At 38.7% G+C, this 16698-nt stretch overlaps 1 protein-coding gene across 7 annotated transcripts in view; it reads left to right on the top strand.

Annotated features, from left to right (window-relative positions):
- Positions 1-16698, top strand: part of LOC129768451 (uncharacterized) — a 68580-nt gene that overhangs the window by 31713 nt on the left and 20169 nt on the right. For 4 of the 7 annotated variants that reach the window (XM_055770119.1, XM_055770118.1, XM_055770121.1 and 1 more), the window contains exon 2: positions 5874-6231. In XM_055770119.1, the coding sequence (XP_055626094.1) occupies positions 6105-6231 (127 nt within the window). In that variant the 5' untranslated portion in view covers positions 5874-6104. Of the gene's footprint in view, positions 1-2360; positions 2724-2786; positions 3069-4883; positions 4974-5873; positions 6232-16698 lie in introns of those variants that run through there. The other 3 variants (XM_055770116.1, XM_055770122.1, XM_055770120.1) reach the window with 3 other exon arrangements.

The following is a 16698-nucleotide window of genomic DNA, read 5'->3' as shown; positions in this document are numbered from 1 at the left end:
TTGACTATAGCTGCAGTATTAATAGTCACCTTATGTTAGATGAATTATGCGAAACGTTATGTATTTCTTACTACGTTTTTCATGTATGTATGAGAAAATTTTTAATACAACTATTGGTGAATAGGTCAAGCTTATTTTATACATGTATATACTATTTCAAAAATGATTTAAACAAATTTGGACAAAAACAACGCATAAATCTATTCCATTTAGCATGATATATGCGAGATACCACTTTACTTCCAGATCAAAAAAATTTTCGATTTTCAACTTTTTTTTCCTAAGGGCGAAAAATGTATTATTTTCTATTTTTATAGTAACAGCCGCTTTCTTGAACAACTATTAGTTGAACTACAATATCCTTCCAAAAACGGGGATTGAAGCGGTATGTGGCGCAGGAAATGGGCATAATCCTTAGGTTGACCACTATGCCCCCACTTCCCATACATTTTATATTAGTGTCAGCTTAGGGCAAAAAGTTTGGGTTCTATTTCTCTGTCATAGTTGAGATTTGACCATGTGCATAGAACGATTTTTGACGTAGAACTACGTCTTTCATTAAGGGTGTCAAATCAGAAAACAGGTCACGTTTTTATGAAATAAAGTTAGCGTTAATAACTATTTTTCCGCAAACGGATTTTGGCGATTCACATACCAAACGAATCGGAAATTCGGAATTGATATGCTATACGATATAATCCCATAGTCTGTATATGGTTTAAATTAATGAGAATTGAAGCATTGCCATTCCCTCACACATTTGTTCTGTCCATTTGTGTGCTTTCCCGAACAGGGCTGTCAATAACGAGCAATTTATCGACGAGCAACGAAGGGGAAATCGTAAGATGTAAAGTCTCCGTGAACAAAGGAAAAGAAGAAGAACGAAGGGGGATATTTACCTAGAGTATAAACAGTGGATCTCGCTGAGGCAAACTTTCATTCTTCGTGATGAAATCGACTGACCAACATCGTTGCTGAGCGAGCTGGAAGGCGATCGAATGTCTTTCTCAAGGCAATGTGGGTGGAGGAGTAATATTATGGATAAAGTAAAGTTTTCCAAGGGCCTATTTGAAGGCTACAGACGAATGAACTGAAGCAGTTTAAAGAAGTTAAAGAAGGAAGAAGGAAGAAGGAAGGCAAACTTTCAGTATCGTTCTGTATTGAAAGCAATGAATATCGCTTGTTCTTCCTTGTTTTGCGTCATCACATGTCTTCGTTTCGTATTGAGCTGTGAACGCGACCAAATTACTCACTCGCGGATGTCTCTGACATTGCAATCATTGCACCAAACTGACGCCATTGCATCAAAGTTCTGAGCTACACAATTGTTTGGGTGATCATCAAGCTAGGCTATCGTCAGCTCTCCAAGAAATAAATGATTTGGAATTTTGTCAGTGATTTGGTTTCGCATGACGATAGGGAAACTCTCTCCACAAAGGATGACAGCTAAGCTAATCTAGACTGGCAATATTAACGGAAAGGACTTCTGTTGAGAAGACCGCAAAACGGAGATAAGTGTGTGTATATTTAGTTGCTTCAAGCCATCGTATATGAATCTTCGCTACGCTGAAACCCCATTTGTATCTGCTCCCGTTTGCATTGGTCCTGTAACGGTGCAACAATCGCCTAATTTTTTTATGCTATAATTGACGATTGTTTGGTTTTGCGAATTCTGCAGTCGTAATGATAAATATAAACAAGGAGGGGAGATAGCGGGAGGGAAATATTTACGCTAGGGCATTGGTAATGAATCTCTGCTGTGGCAAATATTCAGCCTTTCTTCCAAACAGTTAACATTGTTTGTTTTCTGTCATCAATGCATTGAACTGACGCTACGTTGAAGCAGGTGTTAAGGTTGTACACCAAACAATTATTTGGGGAATACAAAGTTATTCAATAAGTTATATTAAGTTTAAAGTGACCAGATGGTCAGAGGTCTAACGCGGGACACAAAAAACAAAACGTTATGTATATACGTTTTGTGATCATAAACTATAGTTTAGCGAGTCTAAACTGATCAGTTTTGTTTCTTTCTGAGTATCAGCACTCAGTTGTGATTTTTCGGTGGTTTTGATTTTGTTTACGCCCAAAAATCACTCGCTCAATCAGAGCATTTAAGCCTGGCAAGCACGATTCAAATTCTACAATTTTCTTCAAATTTGAAAAAAATTCCATTTCATTTTTCATCGATTTTAGTGTTAACTTATGCAATCATAAAAATGGGCTAATTTCGGATGGCGATGAAATATAATTTATAGGAACAAATTTTCTTTTATTCTTACGTTTATTAAGTCTACAACAAAAATGATTCAAGGATGTTGATTCGCAGCAGCAGCACTGTCAAGCAACTTGAAAATTTTTCCATACTGCAAGCTCCACCCCACAGCGAAGGAGTTGGACATCCTGAGGCACTTTGTGTCCGCCAGATATGGCCGATCTGGTATTTACAATATCATCTCTTCGCCGCTCCTTGAGCCGGGAGATCGAAGCAACCGGCCAAACGGTGGAGAAGAATCTGGCCTAAATGGACATTTTTATGCGGAAGCGTCAGACGAGACCGGCCGTATCAGAGCAGCAGCCAATCACCCAGAAGGAGTAGCTTGAGGTGCTGGTGAAAATCTTCTTTCCGGCGAAGGAGGGAAAAACTTCTTTTCGTACTCATAATGAAAGACGAGACTAGAATTCAACGAATGGCAGGGGACCGGGTACTTAACGTTCCCCAGGTAAGCGATGACGTCGACTATATCATTCACATCAAGTTCTCGAAGAAGGTCCTTCTTTGACAGACGTGAAGGGATTGTCCAAGCCGCTCTTCTTTCGAGTCATATGGTGAATGAGGAGATATATAATACGAAGTGCTTGCCGGAGTTGAGAAGGTGATGTGGTCTTTATGCCGAACCTGGGATCAGCCCATTATGCCAAAAGATCACTGGAGGATGGATCGGCTGGAGATAAACATTGTCGCGAAGACCATCAACCTTCCCAACGTTCCCCAGCTGCGCCCGATAGAAAACATTTGGGCGAATGGCCAAAATAGAGAGACAGACGACCACCAAAGCCACGAAAAGGTAAAATAACACGCCTATATACATCTTTTCATCGGTTCCGGCCAATGGCACCATGGTTTAACTTCCGTAAGACCGCCCAGCGCTTCATTTACGTTACTTCATCAAACAACTCTGCCTCTTCCTGTCGAGTATACACTAGTTCTTCCGGCTTACTTAAAACGTTAAACCCTGACCGAGATAGGGGACCAAAGATGAACTTTTCGTCTGACTCACGTTAGTCCCTGCGGATCAATAGGGGACTTTCATAAAAATCATTTTCCAATTTGGTTGCTGTCGCTTCACGTTGATACTCTCTAAACAAAAAGCCCAATGTCGGTGCGATGAAACTAGTTCAACATATCAATCTTTGGATGCATTAGAAGCGCTCTTGAACAGTCTGCCAAATAAAAGTTTTTTTTGAGGTTCATCCATTTAAGAAAATCAACATGATCAAATTTTGATATTGAAATATCACAGAAACGCGGGACATTTTCGTTTCTTTTGCCAAATGCGGGACGAAATCTTACGCGGGACATTTTGTTAAAATGCGGGACTGTCCCGCGTAACGCGGGACGTCTGGTCAGTTTAATTATGTTATTAATTTATTTGGGCTCGCGTGCCAGTCGCAAAACTGCTTTCAATTAGGATTGCATTTGCACTAATCTTGATAATAATGAAGCAGTGCTACTCTTTTCGAGGTTGTTGAGATTAACAAATAGAGTTTATTTCGTTTATTTAGTCACCAAAAAAGTAAATATCGTTCTGAAATGTTGTATGTGATTTGGTTTCGCTTGCCAGTAGCTAAACTTTCTCCTCTAAGGATGACAGCTGCGCTTATCTCGAGCATGTATCGTTCTGCGAGCACAAGAATGAATCATCAAACAATTATCGTCAAATGATTCTAGAATTAAAAAAAAATTCAGGGCGACCAAACTGGTAGAATGATTATTTCAAACTTTTCGTAAAATTATAAAAAATATCCGCAGTTATAAGGAAGCGACTTGAATCAAACTACAGCATAGTTCTACGTCAACAATGCGGTCGTGTCTTAAACACAACCTCCTATAAATTTTTCATCAAATACGACTCACTATTACACATCAAAATATTTTCACTATGAACCTAACATCCCGTATATTTCCGAAGTGTACCACTTCACCGTGTCGTTCACACTGAGCATGTGAAAGCATCGTCCAGATCACTTGATCAATTCGGTCGACCTGGCCGTATCCGCGTGGCACTTCGGAGGTGATTTTCGCATGCTCGATGGTTTCGTTCACCATACTATTCCTGAGAATAGTTTCAAGTGAACGCTCCGCCCTTATCACTGATGATTCTCCGATGGTTTCTGAGTAACTCGCTCTGATTTTGTAGCCTCTGAATCATTTAATGAACATTGGTAGCTTTGGTTGGGTTAATTTTGTAGAAGCACCGACTACAACGAACAAATACTTGTACAAAATCTCGGCCACATCAATCGATCCAATATTGTCCACTTGGTACGTGTCGAAAGGCATTTCTCCTTATGGGATCGTAGATCATAACTCAACCAAGCGCGGAAATGGACATTCTCCTTATCAAACTTTGCAATTCTGACAGTACCACGATCACCAGCTTTCGTTGATCAATTTCATCAACTAATTATCGCTCCCGAAGTAGCAATCAAAGGTAGGAGTTTTCGAACGTTCATATGGTAAAGCGTTCAACATTTCCTTTCGCTTCTGAGCACTTCTTATCATCTCAACAATCATGTCACTTGATATCAGCATCTGCCGACTTAAAGCATCCACGTGTTTCAGTCTAGTTCTTCCTCAATGTTCGACAGTGAACAATGGTCCAGGAGGGACATTTTAGTAGAAATTAGCATCTAGAGCTCGACAGTTATTCTCTAGGCAAAAACTATCTTCAACAAAGTTGTTACATATGGTAGGGCGCTCATTTTCATGTTGTCGAAAATAAGGGTTATAAAAATTTCCGATGAAATTAAAAATTTAACTTCTAATTTCAAAAACGTTTTCATTTTAGTTATTGTTAAATAATCACAATATTCAATGTATTTTTTGACTGTAAAATTTCTATACCGCCTATCCTACATCATTTATTCGTTGTATCACTTGTATGACATTCAATGGTAGCGTGACGTCCTCCTTCCTCTAGTTTTATTTAATACGAAAAGATACTTCTGATACTAGGCAGAAGCAGTGGATAAATAAAATCGTTTGTCTTTTCCGTTTCTCTGTTAAGATAAGTTAATATGAACACCCAAAGTGCACCGGTACTGCCGAGAACATTTTAATTTCTTCTAACTTTGCAATTTCTCGTTGTGAGGATTAAATATTTCGAAGAGAACTTACGATACCGAAAACGTATTTCAAAGTTTTTAATTGATTGATCAGTCATAGGGGCTTAAAATTCGATGCAGAACCCAAAAATGTGGATTACAATCAGTTTTATTACGAACAGCAGAATGACAAACAGTAGAATTTGTCTGATTGATTACACTAAACATAATCAAATTGTTTAATAAAAATGTAAAAAATTGGAAAAAAACTCTACCTTCTGCTCCATATCGTAGCGTTCAAATATTTCTAATTTCAATTCAAGTATTTGAACGTTTCGATGTGATACGACCCCGAAGAACCCGAGAGCTAGACAAAAGAAAATCGAAATGAGTGAACGGGAAAATGCAATCAACATCTTCGCGTGGCCACGATGCTTACCAAATTAGTTTGTGGCTATTGCGCGTGATGTTGATATTCATCGCATCCTCTTTGTAAATCAAACAGAACCAAAATATTGATCAAATTTTTATCCTCTCCTTTCCAGAGTGCACCCCCATTGAATCCGCGAGAGACCATTGGTTAATTAGGGTCTCATTTGAGCGAAAACCACAGAACGAGGGTTGCCGCTAACCAAATAGAACTACAGAAACATAAAAAAAACAAGCAAAGTAAAAGTGATTGGGGAAGCGATTAATTCGGAAATTATCGAAAAAAGGGATCGAAAACTTTTGGGTCAGTTCTCGGAGAAAAAAGAGGTCCAGACTCAAAGTATAACATGGGTTGTGCAAGCAGCTCCCCGCTCATCAATGGTGGTGGTCCCGGTGGCATCGTGGGGACGGCGAAGGAGACGGCCAGCAAAGCCGCAAATGAGGTTTTGCACGCCGGAGAAACTGCAATCCACGGTGAGTACGAAGAATGGCTTTCGCGGTTGTGTTTGGTGTCCGCGAAAAAATATTCGTAATTACTTGATATGAGTTTTGGGTTCGACTATGGATGTAAAATTAGTTTTTTTTCCAATGCGTATTAGGGGTTTCTCATATTTCTAGGTTCATTTGATCTGTTGCTTGTATTTATTTGTTTTGGAAATGGAATTTCCCTTTACGCATTGGAATAGAACACCTGTTTTCCTTTCCTTCAATGACTCACATTAGTTTCCCACATTCTATAAATACGTGCAGACCTCCTCACCAGTTTTACGATCAACTGGCGAATCAGAACCTTCGTTACACTGATTGCTCTTTAACGGTGGTCATGTTATAGAGGCGCTCAGCTCAGCTCCCACCCCAATGGAATCCCGCAATCCACCTTGCAGGAAAAAAAACAAAGGATTCCAACATGAAGCCGCTCGGACATTAATGGTCTGAAGCTTTAATTGTGCCAGTGGTTTTCCGTCTCACATCTTTCGCGTTTGGCATCGCGTCGGTTTCACTAATCGATAGCATTCATTCAAGGAGCGAAAAACATACACAAAAGGAACAACGAAGGATTATCACAATCACTAAAACTAACAAAACACGCGAAAAAATTTCCGCCATAGATGTTTTTGTGTGGGGGTGAGGTGGATTTTTATTATTTTGACAAGTTATGATTTGGGTTCGCAGATGACGTAAAACATTACCCCGAAATTGGGTGGAAGTGGGTTCGAAAGAAAGTACACCCGAACGAACGAACAATGAATAATGAAGTGGAAATGCTTCTCCTGGTATAGGGGGATGGGTGCGTTTTGGATGATACCGTATGTAAGCTCCTTTTTTTGGCGGTTGCCCGGCTTTCAATCTCGACCTGAAGAAAGCGATCGATTTCATGACGACATAATCCGTGAACTTTGCCTTGGTTAATTTTACCCAGCGTCATGCCCGCCTGTTGAAGGTTGCAAAGCTGGCGGCCCGCTCTTGTGGGAAGAATTTAATTACGAAGGGTGTACTTATTTATGGGTTGGCACGAATTATCTTGAATTATTATTCCCTGCGATGTGCTGGAAGGTTAATACCCATTCCAGCCTTGGAACTGTATGTTATCATAATATATCCTCCCGAAATGAAGTCGTTTATTACCAGGGTAATCGTTTGATTTATAGAGCGTTTATTCTTTACGGCGAAGATAACACCTGATTCCGAGCGGAGTTGAACGGGAGCATCATTATTTAATTAATTCAGATGTTTCGTTGCATGAATAGTAGAATTTGATTAGTTATTGTTATGGTTATGATTGATTTGTACGCAAATATTGGGTTGGGGAATAAGAAATGTCGTACATTGTCAATATAAACTTAAACATATCTTGTGTTGTGCTTATCGCATCGGATCATACTATACGGCTATTTCAAGACGACAATCTGTGCTACAGGTGTCGTTTTGACAGTGTTGTGATTGTCCTTTTCAGTCTCAAGTTATAGCGCGTCAACGATGGAGTCCACCAAGCAAGAAACTCGCCATATTTTACGTTTTTACAACCTGCGAGGTAAAACTGCAGCGAAGACGGCCGAAAAAATTCGTGTAGTTTATGGACCCGATTCTGTAACGATTCGCACAGCACAGCGTTGGTTTAATCGATTTCGTACTGGTGTAGTGGCTGTCGAAGATACACCCCGTACTGGTAGGCCAATCGTCGTGGAAATCATCCAAGTAGACCGGCATGTGAGCACTCGCTCGATTGGCCAAGAACTGGGTATAGACCACAAAACCGTTTGAAACCATTTGCAGAAGATTGGATTCAAAAAAAAAAACTGGATGTATGGGTGCCACACAAGTTGACGCAAAAAATCTGAAACGGAACGAACTCGACCCATTTTTGAAGAAGATGGTGACTGGTGATGAAAAGTGGAATACGTACGACAACCTAAAGCGAAAAAAGTCGTGGTCGTAGTGCGGTGAGCCGACCCAAACCATCGCCAAGCCTGGATTGACGGCCACGAAGGTTTTGCGCCAGAAGCTACGGAAGCTCGGATGGAATGTCCTGTTGCACCCACCGTATAGTCCGGACATGGCTCCAAGTGATTATCATCTCTTCCGGTCCATGCAAAATGCTCTTGGTGATACTAAGTTGGCCTCAAAAGAGGCTTGCGAAAACTGGCTGTCTGAGTTTTTTGCAAATAAGGAGGGGGGGTTTTATAAGGTGGGGATAATGAAGTTGCCTTCTAAATGGCAACAAGTTTGCGAACAAAACGGCGCATATTTGACTTAAATTGGATAATTTTAAGTATGTTAAATAAAGCGTCAACTTTCGATCAGAAATACGACATTTCTTTTTCCCCAACTTTATATTACAGAAATGTGCATTTCCACTATGATGTGACGTGAGCACCATTTTCATTACGATGTGATGTGATTCATTATCTGATATGATGGCATTGGATGAACGAGGTGGGAAATTAAATTTTACATAACAACATCTTAGTTCGTTCAACATCGTAGTGAAAGTTTAGCATGATAAAAGTTGCAGGCCTTCTTTCTTGTACGAAGCCACTTTTTTCGAAAGTTTGTTGTGCCAAGGAAAAACAGTCCATCCCCACCATATTTTAGAACTAAAAACCATGCATTTAGAAACTCTATTTGAAAATCTCGTCAAATATTTATGTTCATAAAATCAAACTCGCATAAAGATGGGATGTTCATCATTCCAAAGCTTAAACTCTAACGTTTTCGAATATTTGACGAACAAATTCCTATATTGGTAGATGTAGTGGACATAAATATTGGGAAGACATAAAACATCGATTTCTTTGTGTTTTTTTTTCAAAGATTGTCTTGACTGAAAAAAAATTCTTTCAACCGATTCAATATCAAATACCATTAGCATTGTCAACCAACTTTCATTTGATTTTCCTGTAGGACCTTTCAATACAGAGATATTGCTGTTTTAATGAAAATTTCCCTTTCGTCTTCGATGATCAATTGTTCAATCAATAATGGTCGCATAGCAAATCTCGAAAGGCATTATTATGAATATCACGATACTGTCACGTCACGGGGAAAAACAAGTATATTTGTCACTTGTGTTTTAGATGGTGAAAGCTAGCCACAAACAGCAAACAGCAATTTACCCGCTTGGTGGCATTTTTAGAACGAAATCCTGATGTAGGATAGGATGTAAATTTGTTTATTCGGGTTCGATAATTGCGCTATGGGATGTAATTGAGAACTAAAATGTAGCTCCCGTAGACCGATTGAAACTTGGTGAAAGGTCTACTTTCGATTGTCCTAAATGAATAGAAATTTTTTGTTTCTATTTTAAGGATTAGACTCACAGAGAGTTGCAACCCCATAAACTGGCAATGGAGGCCACTGGCCCAAAACGATCATTATGATGTTTTTTCCAACATTGCAGAGCTGAGTTTTGTAATTCGCACATTCGCAATTGTCGGACAAGACTCGAATCAGGACGATAGTTACATCGAATAAGGCCATTGATCTTTTGTTTTTACGTGATAGATATTTTCAACGATATTGTTTTGAAGACATACTTTGAATCAAAGAATATTTAAGTTTCAAATATGGAAAAAATGAATCTATCATTGCAAAACTTTTCAATTAATAATTTTAAAATTATTCTCTAGTTCTTTTTCCATAATTTTGATATTCGTCTAAAGAAAATCTGAAACATTTTCTATTTGGAACTTGGAACTCATCAGATGTTTCATATGAAAATTATGCTTCTGACCGACGCTACTGACCAGTTTCTGTTTAAATAATTATATCAAACCTCATATCCCGTATATCAAATTACACGAGAATGGGAAGGATAAGTGGATTGAACTTCAGAATCCCATATGGGAGTAGCTTAGATTATACTGATCATGAGATGGATAAATTCGAGTTTATTCTAAGATATAAAAGATATTATTATTCATCAAATTTGTCAAAACTATTCAAACGAGTAAGAACAAGAGTATGCGAGATATCGATTATTAAACTCATGATAGTCATGCTTTATCTCTAGAGTAATTTATAGAAAGAGGAAATGAAATTACATTCCCATATGTTCAACAACTACATTATTCAAGAGCAACCAAGTATTCCTCCTTATCTTTGAACCAACGTTTGATTCAGCAAACTAACGCACCAAGCAAATGATTCATGGAATGAGTCCGAATAGTTGGCATTGAAATACCGAATCATCGAGGTATAATCACAAACTTATCATTCTAAAACATACGTTCAATTGAATGGAATATTATCTCATACACTTATTCATTTTACCTATATAACGTTCAAACGTCCGAAATTATGCAACCGATATAACGTTCAAACGCCCGAAATTATGCAACTGACATGTCTCTTATAAACAGGAATGAACTCTTTCACTTCACGGAGTTTATTTTTACACGCAACTGTCCGTGACAATGATGATAGACACAAGAAATATAGGAGGTTGTGTTCAAGACACTACCGCATTGTTGACGTAGAACTACGCAGTAGTTGAATTCAAGTCGCTTGTTTATAACTGCGGATATTATTTTATAATGCTACGAAAATTTTGAAATAACCATTCTACCAGTGTGGTCGCCCTGAAATGTTTTTTTTTTCTTGTAGAATCATTTGACGATAATTGTTTGACGATTCATTCTTGTGCTCGCAGAACAACACATGCTCGGGATAAGCGCAGCTGTCATCCTTAGTGGAGAATTTTTACTACTGGCAAGCGAAACCAAATCACATACAAAATTCCAGAACGACATTTACTTTCTTGGTGACTGAATAAGCGAAATAAATTCTATCTGCACACGAACCCAAATTAATTTATGACTTATTATAACTTATTGAATAACTTGATATTCCTCAAATAATTTTTTGGTGCACAACCTTAACACCTGCTTCACCATAGCGTCAGTTCAATGCATTGATGAAATGTCAAAAACACCAACGAAGCCTTTATGATGACAGAAAACAAACAATGTTAAATGCTGGGAAAAAGACTGAATATTTGCCTCAGCAGAGATTCATTACTAATACCCTAGCGTAAATAATTCCCTTCCACTATCTCCCCTCCTTGTTTATATTTATCATTACGAATGGAGTTTCAGCGTAGCGAAGATGCACTATTTTTACGAACGGATTATGAAGCACGCACGTACGCACACATATATCCATATATTGATGGCTTGAAGCAATTAAATATACACACATTTATCTCTGTTTTACGCTCTTCTCAACAGAAGCCCTTTCTGTTAATATTGCCAGTCTAGATTAGCTTAGCTGTCATCCTTTGTGGAGAGAGTTTTCCTACCGTCATGCGAAATCAAATCACTGACAAAACTCCAGAACATTTATTTTCTTGGTGAGCTGACGAAAGCCTAGTTTGATGATTCCCCACACAATTGTGTAACTCAAAACATTAATGCAATGGAGTCAGTTTGATGCAATGATTGCAATGCCAGAGACAGCAGCGTATGGGTAATTTGATAGCGTCCGCAGCTCAGTCCGAAACGAAGACGTGATGGCGCAAAACAAGGAAGAACAAGCGATGTTCATTTTTTCGTATCTAGAACGATACTAAAAGTTTGCCTTTCCTTCATTTCCTTGTTGAATGTAATAGACTTTAAACTTCTTCAGTTCATTCGTCTCTTGCCTTCAAAAAGGCCCTTGGAAAACTCTACTCTTTCCTCATATTACTCCTCCACCCCCATTGAGTTGAGTAAACCATTCGATTCCTCGGCGTCCAGCTCGCTCAGCAACGGTGCTGTCCAGTCGGTGTCCTCACGAAGAAAGAAGTTTGCCTCAGCAAGATCCACTGTTTATACTTTAGGCCAATATTCCCTCTCGTTCATCTTCTTTCCCTTTGTTCACAGAGACTTTACATCTTACGATTTCCCCTTCGCTGCTCGTTATTGACAGCTCTGTTCGGGAAAGCACACAAATGGACAGAACAAATGAATAAGGAAATGGGAATGCTTCCAATTTTCATCAATTTAAACCATATACAGACTATGGGATTGTAGTGTATAACATATCAAACAAATCGTAGGGAATTTCCGATTCGTTTCGTATGTAAATCGCCAGAATCCGTTCACGGCAAAAATAGTTCTTAACGTTAACTTTATTTCATAAAAACGTGACCTATTTTCTGATTTTGCCCCCCTAATGAAAGACGTAGTTCTACGTCAAAAGAATAAGTGAAGTGTAAGTGACGTGAAAGCGTTTGTGACAGTGATGTTCGTGATCAGGCCCAGTATCTTGTCGACCTCTGGGAAACTAATATCGACCGCGAGAGGACCACTTTGAGAATCCCTGGTCTACAGGAACGTTACAGGAATTAGATGAATCTGGTTGAAAAGGCTAATTGTTTTTGGTTTTGAATTAGTTGCGAATAAAATGTGTTGGCCCGCTAAATAAAAAAAAACAGAAAGCGATGTTTTTTTTCTACCCGATATAAATTCATGAGTTTAAGCTTAAGAAAAAAAAATGTATTCTATTTGTAATGGAAAAATCCGCAATTACTTTTCGAGCAACACAAAAGATTTGTACACATCGTTTCCACGACCCAATACTACCTTTTTCAAATGTACTCAACATCGAGAATAGTTGAAAAAAGTCGAGTAACTAAGAGATTAGCGTGTATTTTTTTATTTATTTATAATTAATTATAACCCTAATGACTAAACTACACTAATACACTTAAAAAATAACACGAGAATTCGTAAGCGTGGAGTCATAACGTCTTTTTAGTGTTACGCGCGACAAACCAAAATCGAACACGGAGCTGCATCGATTGAATTCACGATACATGCTCGACATCAGTTCATTATAACCGTAGTTTGTACGAGAAAACGGTATCTGGAGATAGTTGTGAGACACGTATGTATGACACGAACAAAGTTTTTTGTTTTCTAAAATATCGAGGGTTCCAAAAAGTATGTACAGAACATTTCTGTGTTGTCTGAGGCTACAACAAGCACATACACTATGGCATTTGTCGTCTGTATTATCATGATTGTCAATCAATCGGTTATTTCATTGATGGATGTTAACGCTGTCTTATCTTGATGCACCTCATGGATTTCCTATCCCAAATTCAAGTAAACGTGCGTACATACATTCCAGAAACTACTTCCTGTCCACTGAATATATTAATTATATCTATCCTGACCACAGCTGCGCCGAATTCAATCACCATCAACGGCGTTCCCCACAGCGGTTACCACAAGATAATCCTCCACCTTTTGACGCTAAGTTTGGACGCGTAAGCCGGGTCGCTGCTCGAAAGGTGGTAAAAATAAACTGACTGAAACGATGATGACCTTTCGTGGGCCCCAGAAGTGATTTCATGCCCAGCAATAACGCACGCCTCGAAGCTTCACCGGCCGAAAAAGCAGTTAAATTTTATACACCTAGCAAAACATCCCTCCGTTGTGTTTAATTTTCCATTAGCCCATGTCAGATTATTTCCTCAGCGAACCACCAAATCAGTGCAGATTGAAGAGAGGAGGACCTCGGTCATATTGTTCCGAGCATTATCGCCCCCAAGTTTGCTTGGCAAATTTGCATTTTCCCATCAACGGCAGAAACACTGAAGAGTGGAATTTAATTGATCCAATTTTAGTGGCTTATTTCATTCTAGTGAGAAAATATGGAAATTTTCGCAATAAATGCTGTCCACATCGCAGGATGGTGGCGATTGAATTACGCTGTCAGATTGGAATACATTATAGATTCTGCTATAGGCATTCTGAAGCAACAACAGCATAGCTTCTTTGGAAACGCATCATCTTCGATTTCATCCTGCATGTTTCATAATTATCCTATTTGAACCAGCAGTGTCAATGCAAAACGATGACACTGCTGCGCACTTCCTGCGAAGATCTAGCAACGAAAGTAGATTTGTTGCTCTATGTCTGTTGTGCAATAGAGAGATCGCTCTATTGCACAACAGACGAAACCAGTAATGTTTTGATTCTGTTTCACGACCCTATCCTTGGCTATCCCCAGCGGCAATAGGAAAATATAACGAATGATTTATTGTACGCCAGCATGCAATTGGCCTCCCACTGTGCACCCGCCTCGAGAGCATTAAAAATCGTCGCCCGTCGGTTCTGGCGCAAGGTTCTCCAATCTTCAGCCACCAATCTTCTGGCTGTGCTACACACCCAAGAGCTTTCGACTTTATTTCAATAAAAATAAATTAGCATGGTACCCTCAGAAGTACCACTGTCGTGCTGTGTTATGACGCCTAATTGAATTATAGTCTCGAGATTGACTTTTGCTTTCTTGAGAGCTTATTCTATATATTTTTTCGTTATGAAAATAATGCCAATCATTTCTCTCTGACTCATGATTTGTTATGAAACTTGAATATTTCAAATTGCTTCCGTTCTGTTTGAGATAGGAGTTTGATTTCTTTAGGAAACCCCCCTTGCAATGAATCTGTGTTGATTGGAGACATGAAGTGGACATGAAAAGATTTTACAAGATTACAGTGGTATTCTATGAGTATGAATACAATTCTGGTTCGGAAATGGTTTGTACAATTTGGTCGAACTTATTAAAAATCGTTTCCTAAAAGATACAGAAGATGTCGATTCAACTAGGGGAAGTGGGGGCATAGTGGTCACCCTAAGGAATATGTTTATTTCCATCGTCTACACACCGATTCAATTCCCGTTTATCTAAGAATATTATAGTTCAACTCATTGTTCTTAAAGATAGAAAACGGCTTTTACTATAAAAATTCAAACACTTTTCATCATTGGAAAAAAAAGGTTAAAAATCGAACTTATTTTTTGCTTGGAGGTAAAGTGGTCACCTAGTGGGAGCAAAGTGGTCACTCGCACATATCAAGCTAAATGGGATAGATTTATGCGTTTTTTTCGTCCAAATTTGTTCCAATCATATTTGATATAGTAGGTACATTTATGAAATAAGCTTGGCCTATTCACCTATGGTCTAAATTTAAATTTTCTCATGTATACAAAAACGAAGTAAGAAACACATAACGTTTCGCATAATGAGGCTTGGTTTAGTTGGAGTGGCATATTTATCCAGGGTCAAAGCCACAAAAGGATCTTCTCCAAGAGCAGAATATGATGTGGTATATCAGCTTTAATAAACAGAACATTGTAAGTTGTTATTCACCTATGCCCACTTTGCCCCCAAACATCAAAATAATTACTATGCTAATTAATCGCAGAGATTAAACAAAATATCTGTTCACCTCTCCTAGAATATATGAACAGTCGTCCAAACTAAAGATTTGTCCAATATATCAGATTTAATAAACTAAATTTCATGACAAATTCTTTAGATATCGTGCGCACAGAACTCCGGCCGAATTTCTAACGAGAGAGCAATTTATGTTTTTATTTGTATTTGACATGCGACAGCTCTACTGAAGTACAGGGTGAATCAAAAGTCATTAAATTCTTCAAACATGAGGTGACTATCAATACGGCGTATGTAATCAATAGTTATACTATCAAACAAGCAGGTGACCACTTTGCGCCCCCTGACCAATTTGCCCCCATTACCCTTACATCTTCTGTACCTTTCTTGGAATGAAATTACAGTACAAACTCTCCGTCTCTACGTAATGTTACCAATTAATTGTTGATTGTATTTCGAGTGGCAAGTTCACAAACACGCATGTACCAGCGCAAATCGGAAGTATTCTCCATGACGAGAAAAATCATGGTCTAAAGGGGAATGTAACCGGAAGCATTAGTAATTGGCATCCATAAATCCATAATTGAACAAACACAAAGTGTAGTTCACGCAGTCTTGTTACTCATTATCACAATCAAGGAAACGTTTTCCAGATCCAGATGGTTGAGCAGCTCTTTCCCAGGGCTCCGAAGACATCCAATCCAATTCAGTTCAATGCATGTCTACACATCGATCAACAGGAATTGTGTGCACTGAAAATAGCACCGTGTTGAGACTGATGAGCGCTATCGTTTCGTGTTGATTCGAATGAAAACTCAGCTCCACGAAAAGCAACGAGCAACGGGGAAACAATGTATGTATGCCATAGCATGTCAGGTATAAATTGGAACCACCTGATCAAATGTTGTTGATTTCGACTGAAAGCGAGCACACGTTAATGCTTTTGTATGAATGTGAAACGCAACAGGGGTGTTATGGTGGGGGAAGGCAAAGCGAGGCGCTATTTGTCTGTTTCCGTAACGTTATATTGATCGTGAAAAATCGATATCGTTTGGATGGAATTTGTTTGGCTGGAGGAATCGAGAGCAAATGCTTTTGTCGAGAAGTCAAAAATATCATAAATGATTACACAGCTGCGGTTTAATAAATTATCACATTCGCCCTACAATTGCATTAAATTGTAAATGACGAACAATTATCATAGGTATTATCAGCTAATTAATGCTGTTGTTGTAGCTTAATTGTAGTCACACAAACTGAAGTTCGTGATTACTT

This window comes from Toxorhynchites rutilus, chromosome 2 (genome assembly GCF_029784135.1).
Source record: "Toxorhynchites rutilus septentrionalis strain SRP chromosome 2, ASM2978413v1, whole genome shotgun sequence".
Lineage (NCBI taxonomy): Eukaryota > Metazoa > Arthropoda > Insecta > Diptera > Culicidae > Toxorhynchites > Toxorhynchites rutilus.
Note: the sequence above shows the minus strand (reverse complement) of the source record. Positions and strands in the feature narration are given on the sequence as shown.